Below are 21,765 nucleotides of genomic sequence, written 5' to 3' on the forward strand. Positions count from 1 at the left end.
TTCCCAGTCAGTGGCTGGGGTGAGTACCGCCAGAAACGCCAGAGAAAGATGACAACCTGAAGGGACCGTCAGGAACACCCGATACCTGTGCGGGTGTTCTCGATGCAGCCGAATTTCGGGGCAGAACAGATGGTCACCGCCACACCATCTGGAATGGGGTCGGAGTCGGTGGCAAAGAAATGGTGAAAGGTCAGCGGGGCTCTCCCGCCTTCGTCCACCTGAGAAAATAATGGGAGAAACAGGGTTAGCGGTAAAGAGAAGGGGCTGGAAGACCACTCACTGGCCTGGTGGTCACCCTGACCCTCTAGACTGTAAGCTCATTAAGGGCAGGGAATATGTCTGTTTTACTGTTATACTCTATTCTCCCAAGCGCTTAGTATAGTGCTCCACACAGAGTAAGCACTCAATAAATACGACTGAATGAATTGAATGAATCCTGCCATATGTTCTGCAGCTCTCAGAGACCCTGAAACAGCCACTGGTGGTACTTCTTACCCCCCATTCAATTCCGTGGCTGGCTCCCAAAGGATCTGGTAGTAAAAAGGCAGGCCTCACCCAACTCAGCCACCCTGGGCCTGTGCCCACTTTCAGGGCGAGCCCTCTGGGCCTCGTTCACTTCACTAAGAAAAGCTAAAAGAGAGGAAGTGTGAAGGGTTGGGGGACGGGGGAGGATGAAATAGTAAAGGTGTACAGGGTAGAGTGAAAAAATTGAGCCGTGAAGGGGGAAGCTGAAATAGTGGAGGTGTGAAGGGGAGGATAAAATACGAGAGGTGTGAAGAGAGAAGTTGAAATAGGGGAGGTGTAAAAGGGGGAGGCTAAAAAAATGAATCTGTGAAGGGAGAGGCTGAAGTAGGGGAGCTACGAAGGGTAGGTTGAAATGGAGGAGCTGTGGAAGGGGAAGCTGACATATGGAGGTGTAAAAGGGGAAAGCTGAAACAGTGGAAGTCTAAATGGGGAGGCGGCAATAGTGAAGGTGTGAAGGGGGAGGCTGCATTAGTGAAGGTGCGAAGGGGGAGGCTTAAATAGTGAAGGTGTGAAGGGGGAGGAAGAAACGGTACAGGTGTGAAGGAGGGAATAGTAATAGTAATAGTGTTAGTGTGAAGGGAGAGCCTAAAAATAATGAAACTGTGAAGGTGGAAGGAGGTGTGGAGGAGGGAAACTGTAATAGCGTTGGTGTGAAGGGAGAGCCTAAAAATAATGGAACTGTGAAGGTGGAAGGAGGTGTGGAGGAGGGAAACTGTAATAGTGTTGGTGTGAAGGGAGAGCCTAAAAATAATGGAACTGTGAAGGTGGAAGGAGGTGTGAACGAGGTGGAAAAAGCAGAGGTGGAAAAGAGGGAGGCTGAAATAGAGGAGCTGTGAAAGGCGGAGGGGCCTCACAACCTCCAGGCCAGGTCGGTGAGGGAAGGAGGATGTCGTCAGCCCCCCTTGCATGTCCGCGAGCGGCTTACAGTGATGAGGTCCGCAAACGTGAGGATGGGAGGCTGCTTCCGGCCCGGCACGATGGTGATGGTGAGGACCTGGTCATCCAGGTGGCCAAGGGCGGCGGCGACTGAGAAGCGGAAGCTGTCGGTGGCGGGATGGCCATCCGTCTCAAAGCCAGTCCAGTACCTGGGTGGACCAAACAAGAATCCGGCGAGTGAGAGGCCAGGCAGGAAAGAGGGTCTCCGGGTCAGGTCTGGGATTTGGGCGGGCCACTCGCCATACGTGAGCAGGGCCGAGGTGGTCCGGGAAGGGTTGAGGAAGGCCCCAGCTGACTGCTCCAGAAAGAAAGAAGGTCTGCATTTCATCCTGCTGCCTGCTGGCTGGCTGTGTTGTTGAGGACTGACCGGCAGACCGCCAGGCGGGAGGGGGAACAGTCTGCTCATGCCACGGGACTCCTAGGACAGGGTCATTCCACAAACCAGCCCCAATCAATCAATCAACCGTATTTATTGAGCGATTACTGTGTGCACAGCACTGTACTAAGCGCTTGGGAAGTACAAGTTGGCAACATCTAGAGACAGTTCCTACCCAACAGTGGGCTCACAGTCTAAAAGGGGGAGACAGAGAACAAAACCAAACATACTAACAAAATAAAATAAATAGAATAGATATGCACAAATAAAATAGAGTAATAAATATGTACAGACATATATACATATATACAGGTGCTGTGGGGAAGGGAAGGAGGTAAGATGGGGAGGATGGAGGGGGGACGAGGGGGAGAGGAAGGAAGGGGCTCAGTCTGGGAAGGCCTCCTGGAGGAGGTGAGCTCTCAGTAGGGCCTTGAAGGGAGGAAGAGAGCTAGCTTGGCGGATGGGCAGAGGGAGGGCATTCCAGGCCCGGGGGATGACGTGGGCCGGGGGTCGATGGCGGGACAGGCGAGAACGAGGTACGGTGAGGAGATTAGCGGCGGAGGAGCGGAGGGTGCGGGCTGGGCTGGAGAAGGAGAGAAGGGAGGGGGCGAGGTGATGGACAGCCTTGAAGCCCAGGGTGAGGAGTTTCTGCCTGATGCGCAGATTGATTGGTAGCCACTGGAGATTTTTGAGGAGGGGAGTAACATGCCCAGAGCATTTCTGGGCATGTTACTGGGCAAGCCCCACCCTCCCCCTCCCTCAGCCCCATTCCCATCCCGCTCCTCCCTCTCATTTTCCACAATAGGCCAACTGTGGCGACTCTAAGCAGGGACAGGGTCAAACAGGAGGGAAAGCCGGGTCCCTGAAATTGAACAGAGTCCTCATTTTCCACATTCCCTATCGCTTCCCCTCCAGAAGCTTCAGAAACTAATCAATCAGCAGTGCCTTTCTTTTTTTTTTTCTTAAAACGACATTTAGGTGCTTTTTTATGGCATTTATTAAGCGCTTACTATGTGCAAAGCGCTGTTCTAAGCACTGGAGAGGTTACAAGGTGATCAGGTTGTCCCATGGGGGGCTCACAGTCTTAATCCCTATTTCACAGATGAGGTAACTGAGGCACAGAGAAGTTAAGTGACGTGCCCGAAGTCACACAGCCGACAATTGGTGGAGCCGGGATTTGAACCCATGACCTCTGACTCCAAAGCCCGTGCTCTGTCCACTAAGCCATGCTGCTTCTCCAGGTGCTTATATGTGCCAGGTACTGTACTAAGCACTGGTGCAGATACACCAGTAGGACATTGGTCATGCCCTATGGGGGAGAGCTCATAGTCTTAATCTCCATCTTATTGATGAGGTAACAGGCAGGGAGAGGTGGTGACTTTTTCTTACGGCCTTTGCTAAGCACTTACTAAGTGCCAGGCCCTGTTCTGAGTGCCGGGGTAGATACAAGGTAATCAGGTTGGACACGGCCCTGTCCGACACGAGACTCACAGCCTCAGTCCCCATTTTACAGATGAGGTAACTGAAGCACAGAGAGGTGAAGCGACTTGCCCAAGATCCCACAGCAGACAAGTGGTGGAGCCAGGATTAGAACCCAGGTCCTCTGTCTCCCAGGCCCGTGCCACTTCTCTCTGTTGCCCACCACCACCGGAGACTCTGGGCCCTGCCCGCCCAAGGATCAGAAAGGGCCGCGGCAAAGGGGAAGTCTGAGGAGGCACGCGGTGGGCCTATGGGTTACCTGATGCTGTGGCTGTTGACGTCTTCCATGGTGAAGCTGGAAGCCTCGGAGAGCTCTTCCACCTCCAGCCCCGCCGTCCTGGTGAGGGTGCCAAGCAGGGGCACAGCGGCACACTGGATCCGGACCTCGGAGTCGGGGGAAGAGCCGGCCTGGGCGCCCAAGGCAAACAGTCAAAAGACACCAAGGCCTCCCGGACGGTCGATAGGAAACAGCCCCATGTGAATCCTTCCCTTCCGTCATTGACTTGTGTTCCACTTTTTCCACCCAGCGCTGCTTTTCTGGGATTTTGCCCTTTCTGGGCTGCTGCCCTGAAACATCCCACATCCATCCCCCCGAGGCCGACTCCAAAGAGAGAACTGAGGGGTGCCTTGCTACGATTGAGAGGTGCAAACTAAGACCCCCCCTCAAGAAGAGCAAAAGGGGGTAGACCTCCGGGCAGGGCGGTTCATGCTGTGATCTGGGCATCATCATCCCAGGCGGAGCTGGCTACCAATCCCCACGGGCTGCCACGGAAAACCCTACCAGGGGAGAGGCGATGAGGGGGCGTGCCCACCCATCCTCGGCTGGCAGAACCAGCAGATTTTCTCAGGGTTCTTCTAAGGCCTCTGGGAGCCCAATCTCAGATAGCCCCAGGGACAAAATGCAGATAATAGTAAATAATAATGTTGGCGCTTGTTCAAGGCTTACTATGTGTCAAGCACTGTTCTAATTGCTGGGGTAGATAAATATTAATCCGTTTGGACAAAGTCCGTGCCCCAAATGGGGTTCACAGTCTTAATCCCCATTCCAAAGACGAGGTAACTGAGGCCCAGAGAAGTGACTTGCCCGAAGCCACGCAGCCGATAAGTACAGTGCTCTGCACACAGTAAGCGCTCAATAAATACGATTGATTGATAAGTGCCGGAGCCAGGTTTAGAACCCAGGTCCCAAGGCAGTACTCTATCCACTAGATAGACTGTGATACTGTGATAGACTATCTACTAGATAGATCTTCTAGACTGTGAGCCCACTGTTGGGCAGGGACTGTCTCTATATGTTGCCAACTTGCACTTCCCAAGTGCTTAGTACAGTGCTCTGCACACAGTAAGCGCTCAATAAATACGATTGATGATGATGCTGCAAACTTGTACTTCCCAAGCGCTTAGTACAGTGCTCTGCACACAGTAAGCGCTCAATAAATACGACTGAATGAATGAATGAATTTATTAAGCACTCACTATGTGCAAAGCACTCAATAAATACGATTGAATGAATGAATGAATGAACTAGATCACACTGCTTCCTGCCCTCTGGAGGTTGGAGTGCCACCACCCTGTCCCTACTAGGGCTTCCCCAAGTCCTGAGGGGGGAAGTTCCCTCTGGCTTTCCCAAATCTGGCAGTCCCAGATAGCAGCTTTCCCCCATCCTGCCTCTCCCGGAGGAAGCGCTCGGCTCTAAGTTGGTCTTCCCAGCCCAAGCCCGACTGAGGGGGGTTTGTGACAAGGCCAAACGCGGGGACCTTACCTCGTAAGCAAGATGTGCCCTAGTGAGGACCACAGAACTCCTAGTAGCCACAGTGATGGTCAGGGTGGAGCCGGCTGCCAGCCTCGGACTGCCGCTGCCCGGCACGGAGACATGAACTCTCACGACTGTGGTTGCCCGGGTAAGGCCTCCGGTGATTGAGATCTCCAAGCTGTCTTCTGGGGCCGAGGAGCCATCGTGCCCATAAAGCACAGCCTGCCGGACTACGTCCTCGTACGTGAAGGTATCGCCTTCCGGGAAACCAAGATGCAGCTTACTTCTGGGAATCACGCTTTCGATTCTCCCCGTGCCTCGTTCCTGCCTTTCTCCCGCTGCCGGCTTGCTTGCTCCCTCCCTTCTGCCTAGAAGGGAGCTTGCTTGCGCCCTCCACCTTCACCTCCGGCAGACCGTTGCTCTCCCCATCTTCAATGCCCTTTTAGAGCCTCACCTCCTCCAGGTAGCCTCCCCTGATTAACCTTTCATCTCCCCACCCTATTTTCACCCTCTATGGCCACTTCAACACATCTGCGCCACCAAAGCATTCCCCCTAGTAGCACTGATGTTCGGATCTTTATGCTCTGGTCTTCCTCCGGCCTGTAATTTATTGTCATGTCTGCCTCCCTCACTAGATTGTAAGCTCCTCAAGGGCAGGGATCATGTCTACTAACTTTATCATACTTCCCCAATTGCTTAATACAGTGCTCTGCACAGAGTAAGTGCTCAGTCAATACTATTGATTGATCCCACTGTTGGGTAGGGACTGTCTCTATATGTTGCCAACTTGTACTTCCCAAGCGCTTAGTACAGTGCTCTGCACACAGTAAGCGCTCAATAAATACGACTGAATTATTGATTGATTGATTGTTGCTGTTTCTTTTCCCTATTGGCCCAACTGCAGAAACATGAGGCCAACGCAGTCAGAAACGGGCCCTCTGGGCTCACAGAGAGGTTCATTCGTTCACTCATTCAATCGTATTTACTGAGCGCTTAGGTTAAAGGCACTTTATAAGCATGGGGCACCAATCCTGAAGAGGGAAGGAGATGGGACACATCCTAGGGTTTTAGAAGAGCACTAAGCTATTTCGACTTTTAGTACTAATGGAAAAAGAACAAAACCCACCTTTACCCACAGAACAGTGTTAATCTCTAATAATAATAATAACAGGGGCATTTGCAGAATTTATATCTGGGGCAGATCCAAGATGAAGCAGCGTGGCTCAGTGGAAAGAGCCCGGGCTTTGGAGTCAGAGGTCAGGGGTTCAAATCCCGGCTCTGCCAACTGTCAGCTGTGTGACTTTGGGCAAGTCACTTCACTTCCCTGTACCTCAGGTACCTCATCTGTAAAATGGGGATTAAGACTGTGAGCCCCATGTGGGACAATCTGATCACCTTGTATCCCCCCCAGGGCTTAGAACAGTGCTTTGCACATAGTAAGCACTTAACAAATACCATTATTATTATTATTATGATCAGATCATACACTAACCCTGTCCCACGTAGGAATCACAGTGTAATGGAGAGGGAGAACAGGCGCTTTATCCCCACTGTACAGATGAGGAACTGAGGCACAGAGAAGTTGAGCGGCTTGCCCAAAGTTGCCCAGTAGGCGGGAGGAGGGACCTACCTGCTTCCATGGGGCCTTGGAAACCCGCTGCGTACTTCAAGAGTCCACCGTGGAGGGGAGGTTTCACTAGCTCAAAGACGAGCTCTCCAGGAGCCAGCTCTGCCTCGCTCCCTGCCAGCTGAATTCCTGTGGCCATGGGATGAGGGGGAAAGGAGAGCGGAAAAATGCCCGTTAAGCATTCCCGAGTCACCGTCAGTCGGTCACCATCATGGCCCGGGGCCCATGCGATTCTCGAGACAATACCGCTCCCAACGTCACAGCATCCTTTCCCTTTCGGCTTGGGAGCATCCGCCAAGCTAGCTCTCTTCGTCCCTTCAAAGCCCTACTGAGAGCTCACCTCCTCCAAGAGGCCTTCCCAGACTGAGCTCCCTTTTTCCTCTCCTCCTCCCCATCCCCCCAGCCCTACCTCCTTCCCCTCTCCACAGCACTTGTATATATCTTTGTACAGATTTATTACTCTATTTTACTTGTACATATTTACTATTCTATTTTGTTAATGATGTGCATTTAGCTTTAATTCTATTTATTCTGACGACTTGACACCTGTCCACATGTTCTGATTTGTTGTCTGTTACCCCTCCTAGACTGTGAGCCCGTTATTGGGTAGGGACCGACTTGTACTTCCCAAGCGCTGAGTACAGTGCTCTGCAGCCAGTGAGAGCTCAATAAATACGATTGAAGGAATGAACGAGCACTTCTCCTTTCATATTTGACAGTCCACCACTCACCCCATCTTCAAAACCCTCCTAAAATCACATCTCCTCCAAGGGGCGTTCCTTAAGTCCTCATTTCTCCTATCTGTCTTCCCCTTTGTATTGCCTTTGTACCCCTTAAGCATGTTGATATTCACCCCAGCTCCACAGCACTTGGGTACATATCCTTATACTCTATTATTTCCCCTATCCCTAGTCTATTTTAATGCTTGTCTCCCCTTGTAGACTATAAACTCCTGTGGGCAGGGATTGCGTCTACTCTGTTGTACTTTTCCCAAGTGCTAGGTACAGTGCTCTGCACAAAGTGAGCTCTCAAACATTATGAATTGATTGATTGATTCAAATCTCCCTGGGGAAGTCTCTGCTCACCCAGTGACAAAACCGTATGGCCTGTGGGTTTTCCGCTGGCCTTCTTGGCACTGAGGTAAGTTCGCATGAGCGGCAGGTCTGGCCAACCAGCCAGTATGGGAGGGCCAGGAAGAAGGAAGACTGTGAGCCCACTGTTGGGTAGGGACTGTCTCTATATGTTGCCAACTTGTACTTTCCAAGTGCTTAGTACAGTGCTCTGCACACAGTAAGCGCTCAATAAATACGACTGATTGATTAATTGATTGGCTCGCTGCGTTTCCCTTGGGCATGAGAGTGCAAGAAATACCTTTTCTACTAGCAGTTCATACTGGCCCTCCAGAGTGGACAGAAAGATCCTTGAGAGAAAGGACCAGGCCCACTTTGTGTCTCAGTGACAGCAGCGAATTGAGCCAGTGATGGCTTGGTTTCCCTATGTCATCTGTCCCTGCTTCTGTTCTGCCCCTGCCCACAAAGGCAAGAGGGTTAGGGAAAAGACGCCTGGCCGCAATTGGATGCTTTCCTTACCGAGGGGGGCTCTGTCCCCCTGTTCAACCTCCAGAACCGGAGCGGTGATCTGGAGCCCAGGAGGCTGTCCGTTGGTGGGAAGTAAGTGCAGTGTCAGGGCCATCTCTGGAGTCGTGTGCTCACCATCCGATACTGGAAAGAACCAGGACCCCACGTCGGAAGCTCAGCCAGTATTCTAGGGCCCCTCTGCCTCTCTCTGAGCCCTCAGACTCAGAGGATTGTGCGGGCAAGGGGCAAACGTAACCAGCGGGAGAGGGCCCTGTGGATTGCTCTGGCCAAGCTTTCTGACTCATGGGGGAAGAGTAGAGGTAACTGAGGCCCAGAGAAGTGAAGTGACTTGCCCAAAGTCACCCAGCTGACAATTGGCGGAGCCGGGATTTGAACCCATGACCTCTGACTCCAAAGCCCGGGCTCTTTCCACTGAGCCACGCTGCTTCTCTACAAAACCCGGCGGATTGGGAGTCAGGGACGCCATGAAGACTCCGGGGAGAGCTTTTGGGAATGATGAAGAGCTTCCAGATTTACTATTCTACGTGTTTGCCACTGATGCCATCCTGGCCACGTTGATAAGCTGCACCCGTTCGGTCTATTCCTGGGACATTGTCGTCCAGAGAGTCGGCTCCAAGCTCTTCTTTGACAAGAGAGACAACTCTGACTTTGAATGCAAGCTCCTAATAGGCAGGGATCATGTCTAGCAACTCTACTGCGTGACTCAGTGGATAGAGCCCACTGTTGGGTAGGGACTGTCTCTATATGTTGCCAACTTGTACTTCCCAAGCGCTTAGTACAGTGCTCTGCACACAGTAAGCGCTCAATAAATACGACTGATTGATTGAGGATATTCTGTTTATTGTATTTTGTTAATATGTTTTGTTTTGTTGTCTGTCTCCCCATTCTAGACTGTGAGCCCGTTGTTGGGTAGGGACCATCTCTGTATGTTGCCAACTTGGACTTCCCAAGCGCTTACTACAGTGCTCTGCACACAGTAAGCGCTCAATAAATACTGTTGAATGAATGAATGAAAGTAGGGGGCACAGACCAAAACAGGGGTGCCTTGAGCAGGTCTCTGTGGAAAATCAAGGGACACAGTCATTCCGTGAGGATCCAAGGACAGACCCTCCAACGCTCTCGTTTCCAAAGATGTTCACACCCCAGGAGATGGGGGAATCCCGTTCCATCATACAGAACTCCTTGACAAAGGGAGTGCTTGCATGCAGTATGAAGGAAGGGAAACCCAGGGGAAAGAAGCCACTTTGAGTTGCCTGGTAGGAACTGTGTCCTCAATGGACGCCACCACTTTGAATGATAAGTGTTTTCAGGGCCTAATTCCCAGTATCCCACGGGAGAAAAGGAGGTTGATTGCCCTCTTCCCCCAAAGAACTGCAAAGAATACTTTTTATAGTAGAGAAGTCAAGAAATACCTTTTCGACTAGCGGTTCATACTAGCCCTCGAGTGGTTGAAAGAAGAGGTAAAGAGGAATTCAGGACAGGGGAACGGGGTGGGATGGAACGGGAGGAAAGAACAGCTATCAGACTACCAGAAACAGAGAGGGTCCCATACCTGTGAAGTTGAGGGTGAGCGATTCAGGGAGACCTGGAGGAGCGGAAGAACAGAGTGTCACATCCGGGAGAGGAGCGATGCAAGGGGGAGGGAGACAGGTGTAGGGGAGACCGGGGGAGCAATGGCTAAATCCCCCTGGGCTGAAGGGAAGCAGTGCATCCCCGCCTGAGGCAACCGTGGATCTGGCTCCTGGCCGGAGGCCTTTCCCGGGGTGCAGGAAGAAGAAACTGGATGTGAGGAGCTCGCGGAAAAGCCTCTCGCCATCGGCTGACGGCAAGCCAGGTGGAGGACGGGGTCTCTCCCAGGCCCGAGGCTGCCTTGGCTGTGGACAGGGAATGTGTCTGTTATATGTTATACTGTATTCTTCCAAGCGCTTAGTAAAGCGCTCAATAAATACCAAGTGATGACTGACAGCCAGGAATGGGAAGACGCCAAGGCCCGTTACCAGCGAAGGAGAAGGCCATCAGCTCCTGGAGGTGTGGAGCAGCCGGCGGAGGTCGGTAAACGACTTTTCCCTCATCGACGTCCGCCTGCGTGAAGGAGGGCGGGGTCCCTCCCAGGCCCGGGGCTGCCTTGGCTGTGGTCAGGGAATGTGTCTGTTATATGCTATATTGTATTCTCCCAAGCGCTTAATAAAGCACTCAATAAATACCAATTGATGACTGACGGCCTGGAATGGGAAGACGCCAAGGCCGGTTACCAGCGAAGGAGAAGGCCATCAGCTCCTGGAGGTGCGGAGCAGCCGGCGGAGGTCGGTAAACGACTTTTCCCTCGTCAACGTCTGCCTGCGTGAAGGACTGGGCGGGAGAGTACGGCCTGTCTCGGTACTCCACGGACCCTGGTGGGGAGAGAAGCCGCAGCCAAGTGTCACTAGACTGGAAGCTTGTAAAGGGTGGGGATTGGTGCTCCAAAGCTCTCAGTACATTGCTCTCAACATAGTACATTCATTCATTCATTCATTCTATCACATTTATTGAGCGCTTACTGTGTGCAGAGCACTGTACTAAACACTTGGGAGAGTACAAGTTGGCAATATATAGAGACAGTCCCTACCCACCAATGGGATACCACTGATTGACTCTTCCGAATGCTCGGAAGTACTTTGCATATGGTAAGCACTCAATGTACTCTCCCAAGTGCTTAGTACAGTGCTTCACACACAGTAAGTGCTCAATAAATATGACAATAAATACCACTGATTACCTGGTACAGAGGCACCTAATAAAAATGATAATAATGACAGTTTTTGTTAAGCACTTACTATGTGCCAGGCACTGTACTAACTGTTAGGGTATATAGAAGGTAATTGGGTTGGACACGGTCCCTGTCCCCCATTGGTCCTAATCTCCATTTTACACATGAAGTAACTGAGGCCTGAAGAAGTTAAGTGACTTGCCCAAGGTCACACTGCAGACAAATGGCAGAGCCGGAATTAGAACCCAGGTCCTTCGGACTCCCGGACCCGTGCTCTCTCCACTAGGCCGTCTGCTTGCCAGCATAATAATGATAATAATAATGGTATTTGTTAAGTGCTTACTATGTGCAAAGCACTGTTCTAAGCACTGGGGGGATACAAGGTGATCAGGTTGTCCCACGTGGGGCTCACAGTCTTCATCCCCATTTTCCAGATGAGGGAACTGAGGCCCAGAGAAGTGAAGTGACTTGCCCAAACTCACACAGCTGACAACTGGCGGAGCCGGGATTTGAACCTGTGACCTCTGACTCCAAAGCCCGGGTGCTGGGCCATGGCATAGGCTGGGTCTCTGGGTGCCAAGTCTGATTTCAGGGATCCCAGTCCCACGATGGAACCTGTGGATTCTCCTCACCCTGGGCTTCAAGGCTGTCCATCACTTCGCCCCCTCCTACCTCACCTCCCTTCTCTCCTTCTCCAGCCCAGCCCGCACCCTCCGCTCCTCCACCGCTAATCTCCTCACCGTTAGGCCTCGTTCTCGCCTGTCCCGCCATCGACCCCCGGCCCACGTCATCCCCCGGGCCTGGAATGCCCCCAATCCCTCTGCCCATCCGCCAAGCTAGCTCTCTTCCTCCCTTCAAGGCCCTATTGAGAGCTCACCTCCTCCAGGAGGCCTTCCCAGACTGAGCCCCTTCCTTCCTCTTTCCCTCATCCCCCTCTCCATCCCCCCTTCTTACCTCCTTCCCTTCCCCACAGCACCTGTATATATGTATATATGTTTGTACATATTTATTACTCTATTTATTTATTTATTTTACTCGTACATATCTATTCTATTTATTTTATTTTGTTAGTATGTTTGGTTTTGTTCTCTGTCTTCCCCTTTTAGACTGTGAGCCCACTGTTGGGTAGGGACTGTCTCTATATGTTGCCAATTTGTACTTCCCAAGCACTTAGTACAGTGCTCTGCACATAGTAAGCGCTCAATAAATACGATTGATGATGATGATGATGTGGATCTCAGCTCCAGACTTTCAAGAGCTCAAGCCCAAGAACCAGAAGTGGACGCTAAGGCCAACAGGAGCCTCCCAACTCTGGCAGCCCAGGCAGTAGCAGATTGAGGCAGAAGGAAACATGCACAGGACAATGCCCATCCCGGCCCCCTGCCCAATTCATGCCCTCAATCTCTCTCTCTCTCGCACACGTGCCCAGCCTGGCACCAGAGAGTAATTTACGAGTCAACCATCTGCCTGCTCCCTGGAGCTTTCAAGATGACCAACAGCTGGTGTCTCCTGTCAGCTGCAATGACTTCCTGGCGGGCTCGTCATCGTATCCCGAGGGAAGCAGCGTGGCTCAGTGGAAAGAGCGCGGGGTTTTGGAGTCAAATCCTGGCTCTGCCAATTATCAGCTGTGTGACTTTGGGCAAGTCACTTCACTTCTCTGGGCCTCAGTTACCTCATCTGGGAAATAGGGATTAAGATTGTGAGCTCCACGTGGGACAACTTGATCGCCTTGTAACCCCCCAGTGCTTAGAACAGTGCTTTGCCCATAGTAAGCGCTTAACAAATACCATCATTATTTATTATTATTATCCAGCGCTTAGAACAGTGCTTTGCACATAGTAAGTGCTTAATATATGCCATAATTATTATTTGAGTTTTAAGGCACTCACTCAGCTCTCTCCCCCTTCATATACTCACTCCTTTCCCACTACAACCCAACCTGCACACTTTGCTCCTTTCATTCATTCATTCAACCGTATTTATTGAGCGCTTACTGTGTGCAGAGCACTGTACTAAGCGCTTTACCACCAATTTCTTGCTGTGCTTCACTCTTGTCTCTTTGGCCACCCATCTTTCCTGCTTGGAACTTCCACCCTCTTCACAACCAGCACACTTAGCTTTACTAAAAGCACATCTCCAAGAGGTCTTCCCCAATTAAGCGCTCATTTCCTCTTCTCCCACTCCCGTCTGTATTGCCCTCCTACTTACAACTTTTATTCACCCCGCCCTCAGCCCCACAGCACTGATAAAATAATAATAATAATAATAATAATAATAATAGTATTTGTTAAGCACTTACTATGTGCCAAGCACTGTTCTAAGCGCAGAGGTAGATACAAGGTAATCAGGTTGTCCCATGGGGGCCTCACAGTTTTAATCCCCATGTCACAGATGAGGTAACTGAGGCACAGAGAAGTTAAGCGGCTTGCCTCTTGGGCTCACAGCAGACATGGGATTAGAACCCATGCCCCTGACTCCCAAGCCATGGCTTTTCCCACTAAGCCATGCTGCTTCCTGCTGTATACATCCATAATTTACTTATAATAATAATGATGATAATAAAAATGGTATCTGTTAGGCACTGTACTAAGAGCTGGGGTGGACACAAGCAAATCGAGTTGGGCACAGTCTCTGTGCCATGTGGGGCTCACAGTCTCAATCCCCATTTCACAGATGAGATAACTGAGGCACAGAGAAGTGAAGGTACTTGCCACGGTCACACAGCAGACTAGACTGTGAGCCTGTTGCGGGTAGGGACTGTCTCTATATGTTGCCGACTTGTACTTCCCAAGCGCTTAGTACAGTGCTCTGCACACAGTAAGCGCTCAATAAATACGATTGAACGAATGAATGAATGAATGGTGAAGCCGGGATTAAAACCCATGACTTTCTGACTTCGGATTTATATTAATGTCCATCACTCTCTCTGGACTGTAAGCTCCTGTGGAAGAGGAACGTGTCTACCAACTCTGTTATGTTGTATTCTCCCAAGTGTCTAGTACAGTGCCCTGCGCCCAGTAAGCTCACAATAAATGTGACCGATTGACTGATCTGGCAGATGGCTGCTCTCCCCGTCTTCGAGGCCCCCGACCCCCATGGCACTTATATTCACATCTTTAAACTCTGTTGCTTCCCCTGACCTGCAATATATTTTAGTGCCTGTATCCCCTACTAGAATCAATCAATCAATCAATCGTATTTATTGAGCCCTTACTGTGTGCAGAGCACTGTACTAAGCGCTTGGGAAGTACAAGTTGGCAACACATAGAGACAGTCCAAAAGTGGGCTCACAGTCTAGAAGGGGGAATGAGTGGGAATCAGTCTAGAATGTAACCTCCTTCGGGGCAGGAATTGTGTACTGTCCCAAGCACTTAGTACAGTGCTCTGTACCCCATAGGTAAACTGTGAGCTCCTTAATAATACTAATAATAATAATTTTGGCATTTGTTAAGCATTTACTATGTGCAAAGCACTGTTCTAAGCGCCAGGGAGGATACAAAGTGATCAGGTTGTCCCATGTGGGGCTCACAATCCTAATCCCCATTTTACAGATGAGGTAATTGAGGCCCAGAGATGTGAAGTGACTCACCCAAAGTCACACAGCTGACAAGTGGCAGAGCTGGGATTTGAACCCATGACCTCTGACTCCCAAGCCCTTGCTCTTTCCACTGAGCCACGCTGCTTCTTAAGGGCAGGGATCATGTCTACCACCGCTGCTGTCTGCATTGTACTCTTCCCAAGTCCTTAGTACAGTGCTCTACACACACAGCAAGTGCTCAGTGAATGTCACTGGTCAATGTGAGCCCGCTGTTGGGTAGGGACCGTCTCTATATGTTGCCAACTTGTACTTCCTAAGCGCTTAATACAGTGCTCTGCACACAGTAAGCGCTCAATAAATACGATTGAATGAATTAAATGCTCTTGCCTTGATTTGGTGGTAGTGGTTTAGTGACGTGGTACACGATCTCTCCGCTCGGACTGTCGGAGTCTTCGAAGGAGAGGGAGCGGGGCTGGATCACGGTCACCCGATCTTCCCGCACCTACGGAGACACAGCGGCGGAAGACTGAGTCACGGGAACACAGAAAAGACTGAGAGCCACCGAAAGGCAGCCGAAGGGACCCAGGCCGCTCGGTGAGGCTAATAATAATAATAATAATAATAATGGCATTTATTAAGCGCTTACTATGTGCAAAGCATTGTTCTAAGCGCTGGGAAGGTAACAAGGTAATCAAGTTGTCCCACGGGGGGCTCACAGTCTTAATCCCCATTTTACAGATGAGGTAACTGGGGCACAGAGAAGTGAAGTGACTTGCCCAAAGTCACACAGCTGACAATTGGCGGAGCCGGGATTTGAACTCATGACCTCTGACTCCAAAGCCTCTGCTGATGCTCTGGCCTTCGCGCCGAAGAACCGGACAGAGAGCCAACCCCTGGACCTGAGCTTGGATTGACTGCTGCTGCTACTGTCCCTGTTGCCAAGGTGTTGGCATCTCACCCTGCACACAGCAAACCAGCTGCCCTGCTCAGATGCCCACCGTTGCCACTCCAATGGCTCTCACTGACACTCAGGCAGAGGGGCTGGGATGGCATTGGGGTGGGGCGCTGGGTGGCGAGGCGTTTCGGGGGAAGATCGCTGTATGCAAGAAGTTCCTGGCCCGGCTCGGCCCTGGGGGCTGGTGAAAGGACCCCAGGCTCCGGTGCCCGGGCACCTCCATTGGCTGGCACGGGGAAGGACTAAAACAGCATGGCTCAGTGGAAAGAGCAAGGGCTTTGGAATCAGAGGTCATGGGTTCAAATCCCAGCTCCGCTGATTGTGTGACTTTGGGCAAGTCCCTTAACTTCTCGGTGCCTCAGTTACCTCATCTGTAAAATGGGGATTAAGATCGTGAGCCCCCCGTGGGACAACCTGATCACCTTGTAACCTCCCCAGCGCTTAGAACAGTGGTTGGCACATAGTTAGCGCTTAATAAATGCCATCATTAAAACGTGGGGCAGTTGTCCTGGCAGGCACCACATCAGCCTGGCCATCACCGGGCTCCGGGGAAGGAAGGCAGCCGGCTCTGACCGTCCATCCACTCACCCTGCCCAGAAAGCGGTGGGAGGGGATGCTGCCCACTGCCCCAACAGGGAGGGTCTGGTTGGGGCAGAGGGAAAGGAAAATAGGAAGTCTGTGGAGCAGTAGGGAGAAGGAGGAGGAAGAGGGAAAGGCTGAATGATCGGTGGGAAAGCAGAGCTCCAGCACTGGCGTGGGCTGGGGGTCATCTGGTAATGTCAGGAAGCAGCCTTCCTCCTGGGGTGGGTTTTTACACTGTGAGCCCACTTTTAGACTGTGAGCCCACTGTTGGGTAGGGACTGTCTCTATATGTTGCCAACTTGTACTTCCCAAGCGCTTAGTACAGTGCACACAGTAAGCGCTCAATAAATACGATTGATTGATTGATTGATTTTCAGAAACTGATCTCTAAGCACTTAGTAATCAAGGGAGTATCTGGCCTGTGAGATGAGCATGGGACCCGTCAACCAAGAGGCGGTTTCCCTAAGTAGGTTTCCCCTCGGTGGCCTTGGCAGCTGACCACAAGGCTAAGCGCTTAGAACAGTGCTTTGCACATAGTAAGTGCTTAATAAATGCCATCATTGCTCCCTTCATTCATTCCCCCTCCCAGCCCCACAGCATTTATGTACCTATCTGTCATTTTATTTATTTCTATTAATGTCTAGAGTCTCCCCCTCTAGACTGTAGGCTTGTTGTGGACAGGGAATATTTCTGTTATACTGTCATATTGTACTCTCCCTAGCTCTTAGTACAGTGCTCTGCACACTGTAAGCGCTCAGTAAATATGACAGACTGTCTCCCCGGGGTAATTGTCCACCTAGAGGACCCCCTCCCAGTGGGGCAGCTAGCAGCTCTGGGGACTCTGTTCTCTCCCCGGATCTCCCTCGCTCAGAGCCCCTCTCCCGGAACCCCCTGCCCAGCAATGGGACGACCCCCCGCCTCTGGACTCACCTCCATGTGGAGGGAGGAGCCCGAGGAGAGCTGGGGGGCTCCCGGCGTTTGGGGCAGGATCCCGATGCGGAACACGTGGCTCTTGGCATGGCTTTGGGGCCGCCTGGCAGGGCTGGACACCTGAAACGGAGGAAGGAGTCACCCGCGACGATTCCCGAGCTCGGGTCTGCGGGCCGTGCGACCCCAAGCCCACCGCACCGCATAAAATGAAAACGAAACATCTGCTCTCCTTCCTTGTCAGGTTGTGAGCCTGGCTGGTTAGCTCAGTTGTTTGGGGTGTGGTGCTAATAACGCCAAGGTCGTGGGTTCAATCCCCATATGGACCACTTATCCCTCTAGACTGAGAGCTCGTTGTGGGCAGGGACGGTCTCTTTTTATTGTTGTATTGTACGTCCCAAGCGCTTAATACAATGCTCTGCACGCAGTAAGCGCTCAATAAATACAATTGAATGAATGAAGAAGACTGTGTCTAATCTGATTACCTGATTCTATCACAGGACATATCACAGTACTTGGCACCTAGTAAGCACTTAATATTACACTTATTATTACCATTATCATCAGCTTTTCCTGGCCAAGCAGCATTCATCACCAGACCCCACCTCCCTCCCCACCAGCCCCGCCTCTGACTATGGGGAAGACAGGCGTTATAGCTTTCTGTGGGGAAAGGAGGAGTTTTCAGGGCCCACGGTGCCAGGAATAGAGATGATGAGAGGCTCTCTTTCCTGTTCCCAGGGTCCTGGGGACGGGCAGACTTTGCTCCCTTCCCAGTTGTGCTCCCATCCTGACTTCCCTTCTTTTCTGTTCCATTGGGGCTGCTCACCCAGGGCCATCCCTGTCCACTGGTCCTTCTGGTCATCAGTCCCCCAGTCCTCCTCCATCCCTCTGGCTATCGATACTGCATCAGCCTCCTTTCTGATCTCCCATCCTCCTGTCTCTCCCCACTTCAGTCTATACTTCACTCTGCTGCCAGGATGATCTCTGTAAAGAACCACTCTGGGCATGTCACTCCCCTCCTCAAAAACCTCCAGGGGTTGCCTGTCAACCTACGAATCAAGGAAAAACTCCTCACTCTCGGCTTCCAGGCTGTCCATCACCCCGCCCCCTCCTACCTCACCTCCCTTCTCTCCTTCTCCAGCCCAGCCCACACCCTCCGCTCCTCTGCCACTATCCTCCTCACTGGGCCTCGTTCTCTCCTGTCCCACCATCAACCCCTGGCCCATGTCTCTCCTCTGGCCCGGAATGCCCTCCCTCCGCACATCCGCCAAACTAGCTCTCTTCCTCCCTTCCAAGCCCTACTGAGAGCTCACCTCCTCCAGGAGGCCTTCCCAGACTGGGGCCCCCACTTTTTCCTCTCCTCCTCCTTCTCCCCTCTATCCTACCCCCTTCCCCTCCCCACAGCACTTGTATATATTTCTATATAAATATCTATTTATTTTATTTGTACATACTATATTTACTTTATTAATGATGTGTGTATAGCAATAATTCTATTTATTCTGACTGTATTGACACCTGTCTTCTTGTTTTGTTTTGTTGTCTGTCTTCCCCTTCTAGATTGCGAGCCCGTTGTTGGGTAGAGACCGGCTCTATACGTTGCCGACTTGTACCGCCCAAGCACCTAGTACAGTGCTCTGTACACAGTAAGTGCTCAACAAATACGACTGAATGAATGAATGAATGATATCCCTGTCCCTCCAGCCCCACAGCTGACCCCCCGCGAGGTCCAGCAGGCCCCACAGGACTGGGGAAGATCCCAGCAGTACCTCGAAGCGGAAAGAGTCTTCCTGGGCCTTAGCCGGGGCCCCGGAGAGCCGGTACCACACCGACCCGTCGTCGATGTCTTGCTGGGTGAAGGTGGTGGCGGGGATCGGGGCTCCCTCCCCATCTGTCCCGTCGGCTGGGCCATCCGCAGGCAAGGTCGGAAGAAGAACCACCTCCCCTGTGGGCACAGACCGCCCAGTGAGGTCCTGGCCATCCTAGGGCCGGGCACCTCGACCATTTTATAGAGTAAAAGAGGAGAAGGAAGAGGGGAGAAGAAAAAGGAGGAGGAGGAGGAGAGGAAGAAAAAGGAGGGAAAAAAGGAGGAAAAGGAGGAGGAGGTGGTGGAGGGAGAAGTGGAAGAAGGTTTTCACCATGAGACAAGGGGAGGTCTTGGGGAAGAGAGGAGGGGAAGAGGAGGCAAAATGGGGATTAAATATCTGTTCTCCCTCCCTGTTTAGGCTGAGAGTCCCATGTGGGAAACCAACTGTATCTCAACTGCTTATATTGTAGCTATGCCAGTGCTTAATAGTAAATGCTATTAAACTACTAACATTCTAAAAAAATTATTCATATTATCGTTATTCACGGACCTGGCCTTAAGCGGCACATAAGTTATCCCGTTGCCTCATGGGAAATCTCCCCAAGTTCCTTTCTGGATGCTTTGGTTCCTGTTGGCAGGCTGACAGAGGGGCCCGAGTCTTTAATCGCCACCGTTACACTGTGCCAGGCTGCGCTGCCCTGACTAGGACAAAATGTTTCCTCGTCTCCAGGCCGTGAGTGGCCGGGTCTCCCACCATGGGCAGGATTTGAAAGGAGAAAAGAGCGGACCCCCATGTCTCTCTGAAAGGCAATCCTGGTCCTCCAGGGTCCCAGGATGGGCATCAGCCCAGTGCCCCACCGGCAGGGGATGACTGGGTCCTCCCCATGGCCCCACGGTACCAAATTCGGGGTGGTCCCGTGTGACGACGTAGACGATCTCTGAGGGCCTGGCACCCGGCACTTCGGCCCGCAGGATCTGCCTGGTGATGGGCAGCAATCCTCCTCCTGGGACCCAGGCCACGGAGTTGGCCAGCAATCGAGCCCCGCTGCTTTCACTACCGCCATCCTGCAGGAGAAAGCCAACGGTGAGAACTAAGGTGAGAGGAGAAGGTGTCGGGTTCAAGACCCCAAGATGCACTCGTCAGGGCTCCTGGATCTGTTGCGGCCGCTCTCAGACCCCCTCCATTCATTCATTCATTCATTCATTCAATTGTATTTATTGAGCACTTACTGTGTGCAGAGCACTGTACTAAGCACTTGGGAAGCACAAGTTGGCAACATATAGAGACGGTCCCTACCCAATAGCGGGCTCACAGTCTAGAAGATACAACCGAATGAATGGATAATGACGTGTTTACTGTGTGCCGAACTCCGTACTAAGCGCTGGGGTACATATCAGATAGATCAGGTCAGACAGTCCCTGTCGATCCACGTGGGGCCTGCATTCGAAGTAAGAGGGGAAAAAGAGGTATCATCCCCATTTTACAGATGAGGAAACAGGGCTGGAAGAGTCAAGTGCCTCGCCTAAGGTCACCTGGCAGGCAAGTGGCAGAGCTGGGATAATAATAATGATGATGGCATTTATTAAGCGCTTACTATGTGCAAAGCACCGCTCCAAGCACCGGGGAGGCTACAAGGTGATCAGGTGGTCCCAGGGAGGGGGGGCTCACATCTTCCAGATGAGGGAACCGAGGCCCAGAGAAGCGAAGCGACCCACCCAAAGTCACACAGCTGACAATTGGTGGAGCCGGGACCTGAACCTGACCCCCGACCACAAAACCCGGGCTCTTTCCACTGAGCCACAGATCAGAAAGTAGGTCCCTGCTTCCAGGCTGCCCAGTCGCTGCCCCCAAAGTCCTCTTACTGTATGCCCTTGGGTGGGGGGAGGGAGCTGGCAGGGTGGGAAACTGAGGCACGAGGTCACAGAGGGATCCAGCATGGGAATGGGATTCAGGAGTCCAGCCCCGACTGCTGGCTGGCCTGCCCAAGGTCTCCACTGGCGAGCTCTGGGTGGTTTCCCCACTGGCAGGCACCAGGCCGCTTCTATGCCAGCATACCAAAAAATCTTTCTATACTGGCATGCATCACGGTAAAGGGCTTTAGGAGGGGGGCTGCAGGGAGAGTGCCAGGGTCCTCATCATCATCAATCGCATTTATTGAGGGCTTACTATGTGCCGAGCACTGTACTAAGCGCTTGGGAAGTACAAATTGGCAACATCTAGAGACAGTCCCTACCCAACAGTGGGCTCACAGTCTAAAAGGGGGAGACAGAGAACAAAACCAAACATGCTAACAAAATAAAATAAATAGAATAGATATGTACAAGTAAAATAAATAAATAAATAAATAAATAATTAGAGTAATAAATATGTACAAACATATATACATATATACAGGGTCGTAGCCACAGTGAGGGGAGGGGGCGAAGCAGGTGGATAGAGACCAGCCCAGGGCAGCTTGGAGGAAGAAGAGCAGGAAATCTCCCACCTCGGCAGCTCCTCAGCCATTCTCTCCCACATCTGCCCCATCTCTGGCTGGGCGGGGAGGAGACGACCCCTGCTTCCAACACCACCAAACCTTGCTCCTCCCCTTCTTCAAAGCCCTCCTATAAAGTCACCTCCTCCAGGAGGCCTTCCCTGACTAATTCCCATCCAATCAATTTCTCCACCCATCAGTCGGAAGTATTTACTGGACACCTACCGAGTGAAGAGCACTGCACTAAGCAGCGTGGCTCAGTGGAAAGAGCACGGGCTTTGGAGCCAGAGGTCATGGGTTCAAATCCCAGCTCCACCAATTGGCAGCTGTGTGACTCCTCTGTGCCTCAGTGACCTCATCTGAAAAACTTTGGGCAAGTCACTTCGCTTCTCTGGGCCTCAGTGACCTCATCTGAAAAATGGGGATTAAGACTGTGAGCCCC

At 51.8% G+C, this 21,765-nt stretch overlaps 1 protein-coding gene across 1 annotated transcript in view; it reads right to left on the bottom strand.

The window, feature by feature from the left end:
• The window catches only part of FRAS1 (Fraser extracellular matrix complex subunit 1), a 210,436-nt gene that overhangs the window by 76,425 nt on the left and 112,246 nt on the right, over nucleotides 1-21,765 (bottom strand). The window contains 12 exon segments of the mRNA XM_038759168.1: nucleotides 86-218; nucleotides 1,451-1,610; nucleotides 3,576-3,724; nucleotides 5,079-5,326; nucleotides 6,700-6,825; nucleotides 8,286-8,417; nucleotides 9,847-9,879; nucleotides 10,547-10,684; nucleotides 14,966-15,080; nucleotides 17,046-17,165; nucleotides 18,812-18,987; nucleotides 19,749-19,914. Of these exon segments, the coding sequence (XP_038615096.1) occupies nucleotides 86-218; nucleotides 1,451-1,610; nucleotides 3,576-3,724; nucleotides 5,079-5,326; nucleotides 6,700-6,825; nucleotides 8,286-8,417; nucleotides 9,847-9,879; nucleotides 10,547-10,684; nucleotides 14,966-15,080; nucleotides 17,046-17,165; nucleotides 18,812-18,987; nucleotides 19,749-19,914 (1,696 nt within the window).

This window comes from Tachyglossus aculeatus, chromosome 17, assembly GCF_015852505.1.
Source record: "Tachyglossus aculeatus isolate mTacAcu1 chromosome 17, mTacAcu1.pri, whole genome shotgun sequence".
In the NCBI taxonomy this organism is placed as follows: Eukaryota; Metazoa; Chordata; class Mammalia; order Monotremata; family Tachyglossidae; genus Tachyglossus; species Tachyglossus aculeatus.